Source organism: Micropterus dolomieu, linkage group LG09, assembly GCF_021292245.1.
Source record: "Micropterus dolomieu isolate WLL.071019.BEF.003 ecotype Adirondacks linkage group LG09, ASM2129224v1, whole genome shotgun sequence".
NCBI classification, from domain to species: Eukaryota; Metazoa; Chordata; class Actinopteri; order Centrarchiformes; family Centrarchidae; genus Micropterus; species Micropterus dolomieu.
Window position 1 is genome coordinate 29655221 of NC_060158.1, and position 5143 is coordinate 29660363.

General features: G+C 41.6%; 2 protein-coding genes across 3 annotated transcripts in view; both read right to left on the reverse strand.

Moving 5' to 3' along the window:
• LOC123976309 (ankyrin repeat and MYND domain-containing protein 2-like) overlaps positions 1 to 5143 on the reverse strand; it is an 817726-nt gene that overhangs the window by 553225 nt on the left and 259358 nt on the right. The window lies entirely within an intron of this gene.
• mgat1b (alpha-1,3-mannosyl-glycoprotein 2-beta-N-acetylglucosaminyltransferase b) overlaps positions 1 to 5143 on the reverse strand; it is a 26177-nt gene that overhangs the window by 6480 nt on the left and 14554 nt on the right. For both annotated transcript variants that reach the window (XM_046058349.1, XM_046058350.1), the window contains exon 2: positions 1754 to 3005. In XM_046058349.1, the coding sequence (XP_045914305.1) occupies positions 1754 to 2626 (873 nt within the window). In that variant the 5' untranslated portion in view covers positions 2627 to 3005. The remainder of the gene's footprint in view (positions 1 to 1753; positions 3006 to 5143) is intronic.

The following is a 5143-nucleotide window of genomic DNA, read 5'->3' on the forward strand; positions in this document are numbered from 1 at the left end:
CTCTGTGAACAGCCAGCCTCTTTAGCAATGACCTTTTGTGTCTTGCCCTCCTTGTGCAAGGTGTCAATGGTCGTCTTTTGGACAGCTGTCAAGTCAGCAGTCTTCCCCATGATTGTGAAGCCTACAGAACTAGACTGAGAGACCATTTAAAGGCCTTTGCAGGTGTTTTGAGTTAATTAGCTGATTAGAGTGTGGCACCAGGTGTCTTCAATATTGAACCTTTTCACAATATTCTAATTTTCTGAGATACTGATTTTGGGGTTTTCATTAGTTGTCAGTTATAATCATCAAAATTAAAAGGAATGAACACTTGAAATATATCAGTCTGTGTGGAATGAATGTATTATACAAGTTTCACTTTTTGAATGGAATTACTGAAATAAATCAACTTTTTGATGATATTCAAATTAAATGACCAGCACCTGTAAATTTAACCGGCGCCTTTGAAAAAGCTTATTAGGGGTTAGTTTTAGAACAGTTGTTCGCTAGACAAAATTATCAGCCCTGTTAAAATGACATGGGGAGTAGCTTTTTCAGACAAATTTACCCTAAAAAAAACCCAGACAGATCTGCAATGACCTGGAGGTAATAATAATAATAATAACATTTTTCTTTGTTTATTGATTTAAAAAAAAAAAATACATGAACACAAGTGCATAAGCAATCATTTCCATTAAAAGCCAAAGGTGTAAGCTGCTACAGAGGCTGAGAAGTTTTTCAGAAAACCTCAAAGTTTCAGGGGGTTGTTTTCGAACATTGCATCAGGCTTTAGAATGCTTTTTTTAGAGGGTGCCATAGTCTTTAGAGAGAGTTTAGAGAGATTGGCCAAAACAAACGGGGAGAGTTAGTTCCTGAGTTTTCAGTAATAAAAACAGAGGAAGCCAGAGAAGAACAGTTATATAAGTAAACACAGATTTTCCCTGCTCACTGGCAAAATAATTGCTGATTTACTCAGTTTCTCCCTGGAGCTGCTGGTTGAAGTCAAAATTAATTTCCTGTCATTTATAAATTCAGCAGCCAAAAGTTCACACTGATGTTTTTTGTCCATTTCTAATTTTACAACTCATCTGTTCAGCGCCAGCACATGTAATACAATCATAAGTTAAATACGCTAATCTCTTGGCGCACCTTGGTAGCTGAGAGGTTATAGCACATGCCACAAAAACGCAATGCCACCAGTTCCCATGTGACCAGTGACCTCTGTCTGCCTCTTCACTGCTCAAATCAGTCTGGGTTTTTTGTCAGCCCACTAATATGGGCAGTGGGTAGAGCGTAAAGCTATTACAAAGTCTGAAGCTGAGGAAGCGGTCTTCAGTGATGAATTCTTGAGACAATCATGGAAACAGTGGGACTAGCCCCAGTCATCATTAACCCACATTTGAATGTAAGCCACATGTAATTTCACTTTAACCCTGGAAATGTTAACCTGCCTACCAGTGGGAGCATAATTACAAGCTCATGGTGTGTCTCCAGACACTGTTTAAACCCTCAGACTTTTACTGTTTCAGTTCTGTTGGAGACCCCAGATAAGGCTCAACACTGTGGAAACATGCACAAATGCAAAAACCAGGACTCGGTGTCTCTGCTACACTTGAGGATGGCTCCACGGCCAACATTGCATAGTGTTGCATTGTTAACCTGTAACTACCACTAAGCACACTATACAAACCTCTCCTATGTCTATAGCTACCATGGATGATAATGCCTACTGTCCTGCAGGGTAATGTGAATAACAACATCTGACAGCACTCACCTCCAGGTCATCCTCCACTATGACCACAGTAGAGTGGGAGAATGTGTTGAACACTTGGTTGAGTGCCCAGCGGTAATGTCGGGCGATTTTGTAGTAGCCCTGGAACTTCCTGTGCTCCGGCCGGACCCTGATGTCTGACAGGTCTGGTTGGCTTATGTGTGTCACTTGATCTCCATATGAGGCAATCACACGAGCTGTCTCGGCGTGGCCACAGTCTTGGCTGACGATGACAGGATACAGTTTTGGAGAAGGGCGGTACTGTATTAGTCTGTCCAGGCTCCGTTTTACCGTCACTCTGTCACAAGCAATAACTAAAATCGGAATAACGACCTCTGGGCTGCCGACGGAAGTCGCCAAAATATTGTTACTAACAATCTCTTTCTTATTTTCAGTGGCCTGATGCTGTTCTACTTTGAAGTCTGAGGCTATCGTATGAACAGGCTTCTGTGTATGTTTTACTTCAGTTTGGTCCACGTCACCCACGCCGTCTTTGAGGGGAAGTGGCGGCTTCGTTGGCTGATGGACAACCAGTTCTTTGACTTCTTTTCCATCATACGTTTCTCTTTTCCCGATGTCTTTCTGCCGAGCCCATACTGCCCTGTAACTCTCAATCTGCTTCAGTAGCTTCTTCTGGGTCTCGAGCTGGATTTCGACTTCTTCTGCCAGCCGGATCACCTCCCCGGCCAGGTTGACCCGGCCTCCTTTCCCTCTGCTCATGCCCCCCCACTCCTCCTTTCCTCCTGGTTCGGCTCCACCACCTTCTCCGAGGCGACCAATGGGAGGGCGACCCCAAAGATAAAGTAGAAGCAAAGCATTCCAGGCGATAAACAGAAAAGCACCGCATAGTATAAGAGAACCTTTCTTGCGCACCATGGCCCACTGACAGGAGAAAAGGGATGGGGTAGTGGAAGAGGCTGCAGGTAGGGAACAAGTGATGGAACCAGAGTGAGAATCAAGACAGGCTTGATATCCGGTCACATTGTAATTCAAATTTGAGAGTCATACTGTCTTTTGGTCAGGAGGAAGTCAGGAGGAGGGCTGTACAATTTAAAATGAATCTACATGGTCCTACTGTGGAATGCATGCATTCCATGAAATCCCATAGAGATTGTGTACTGAGCTGAGACAGGACTTAGAGGTTTAGGCAGGGGAGGTTGCAAAAGGGCAGATGAAAGTTAAAAAAAAAGGGGAAAGAGGGTCACGTTGGGTTGAGGGAATGTAACTCCTTGGAGGTTATCCTTCAGCCATTACCCTGAAAACAAAGCAGGAAAACAAATCAGCAGAATAAACGCAGCAAAAGAGAAAACTAAACTTCTAAGAAAACCATGGCTCACATTTATTTAGGTTTTGACTGTACCGAATACTTTCAAGCTTCAAAGATAACGCTGACTCAGTCAGGTGTGTCCTCTTCAAGGTATTACAGTAAAATGTAATGATATTTTTACCAGTGATAGTAGACACTAGGAAGGAGATAATAATAATAATAATCTTTATTTGTAGAGCACTTTTCAAAAACAAGTTACAAAGTGCTTTAACAAGTTACAAAGTGCTTTAAGAAGTGAAAAGACAATAATACACAAAAGACAATAATACAAAAACAATACACGATAAAGGCAAGATGAAAAGACTAAAATACACGTGTAAGATAAATATAAAATAAGTAAAATAGAATAAAATAAAAAGGGATAAAATAAAGTCAAATAAGATCGGGAAAGGCTCTCCTATAAAAGTATGTTTTAAGAAGGGACTTAAAAGAGTTTACTGACTCAGCCAACCTGATTTCCTCGGACAGGCTGTTCCCTTTAGTTTTCAGTCGAGTCTCCGGAACAGATCTCCTCTGCCCGAGGATCTCAAGGTACGTGCTGATGCGTATGGGACTAAAAGGTCAGAAATATAACAAGGTCAGAGGCCATGAAGAGCTTTAAAAGTGATCAATAAAATTTTAAAGTCAATTCTAAAACATACTGGGAGCCAGTGTAATGAAGCTAAAATAGGAGTAATGTGGTCATATTTCTTTGTTCTGGTTAAAAGCCTGGCAGCTGAGTTCTGGACAGTCTGGAGTCGATCAATAGATTTTTGGGTTAAACAAGTGAAAAGGCTGCTGGGACCCAATGACCAGGATTTCTGTTTTGTCTGAGTTCAGCTGGAGGAAATTATTTGACATCCATTTTTTTACTTAACAAAGGCAGTCGGTAAGTGAACTCAGCATTCCAGGGTCTGTGGATCTGACTGACAAGTACATTTGTGTGTCGTCAGCATAAATATGAAAAGAAATACCATGTTTATGGATAATATGTCCAAGGGGAAGCAGATACAAGGAAAACAAAATGGGTCCTAAGACCAACCCCTGAGGCACACCATATTTAACTGGACAGAACGAAGAGACATAGTTGTTTACAGACACGCAAAACTTCCTATTTGACAGGTAGGATGAAAACCATTGGAAGGCAGTACCAGAGATCCCCAACCAGTGCCTCATTCTGTCTAACGTGATGTTGTGATCAATGGTGTCAAAAGCAGCGCTAAGGTCCAGGAGTACCAGGAGTGAGCACATGCCTTCATCAGCAGACATTAAAAGGTCATTGGTGACTTTAAGCAGGGCAGTCTCAGTGCTGTGGTACTTCCTGAAACCAGACTGAAACTTTTCAAATAATTTGTTATTTTCCAGAACAGTGAGCAGCTGTTTGGACACAATTCTTTCTAGAATCTTTGCAATAAAAGGCAGTTTTGAAATTTGTCAAAAATGTTGTGGGAGGGAGGGATCTAAATCAGGTTTCTTTAAAAGTGGGTTCACGCAAGCCGTTTTAAAATAATCAGAAACACAACCAGTAGATAGGGAGCTGTTGAAAACAGAGATCAAATGGGGCCCAACAGAATCCATTACTTTCAGTAAAAACTTTGGTAGGTATTACATCAAGTGGGCTGGAGGACACTCTCATTTGTGATACTGTTTTTAAAAGCTCAGACAAGTCGATGGGATAAAACTGGTTAAAACTCTCTTGTTGCTGGTGAGAAACCTCTGAGTAAGAGGCCGCGGGGGTAATAGAGGCTCTGATTGACACCACCTTATTGGTAAAATAAGATAAAAACAGTTCACAGTCATCATTACTTCCAGCTGAGGCACAAGGAGGGGTTGGGTTTACCAGCTGATCCACAGTCTTAAACAGAAACCTGGGATTGTGTTTATGTGTAGTAATGAGTTCAGAAAAATAGTGTGTTCTCGCATCCTTAAACATGTTATTGTAGTTAATTAATAAATCCTTCAGACTGAGGTAATGGACTTGGAGACTGGATTTTTTCCATCTGCGCTCTGCTTTCCTGCATTCCCTTTTTAGGCTGCGAATGCTGTCATTTATCTAGGGTTGCTTACTAGCTTTAGACGTAGGCCTA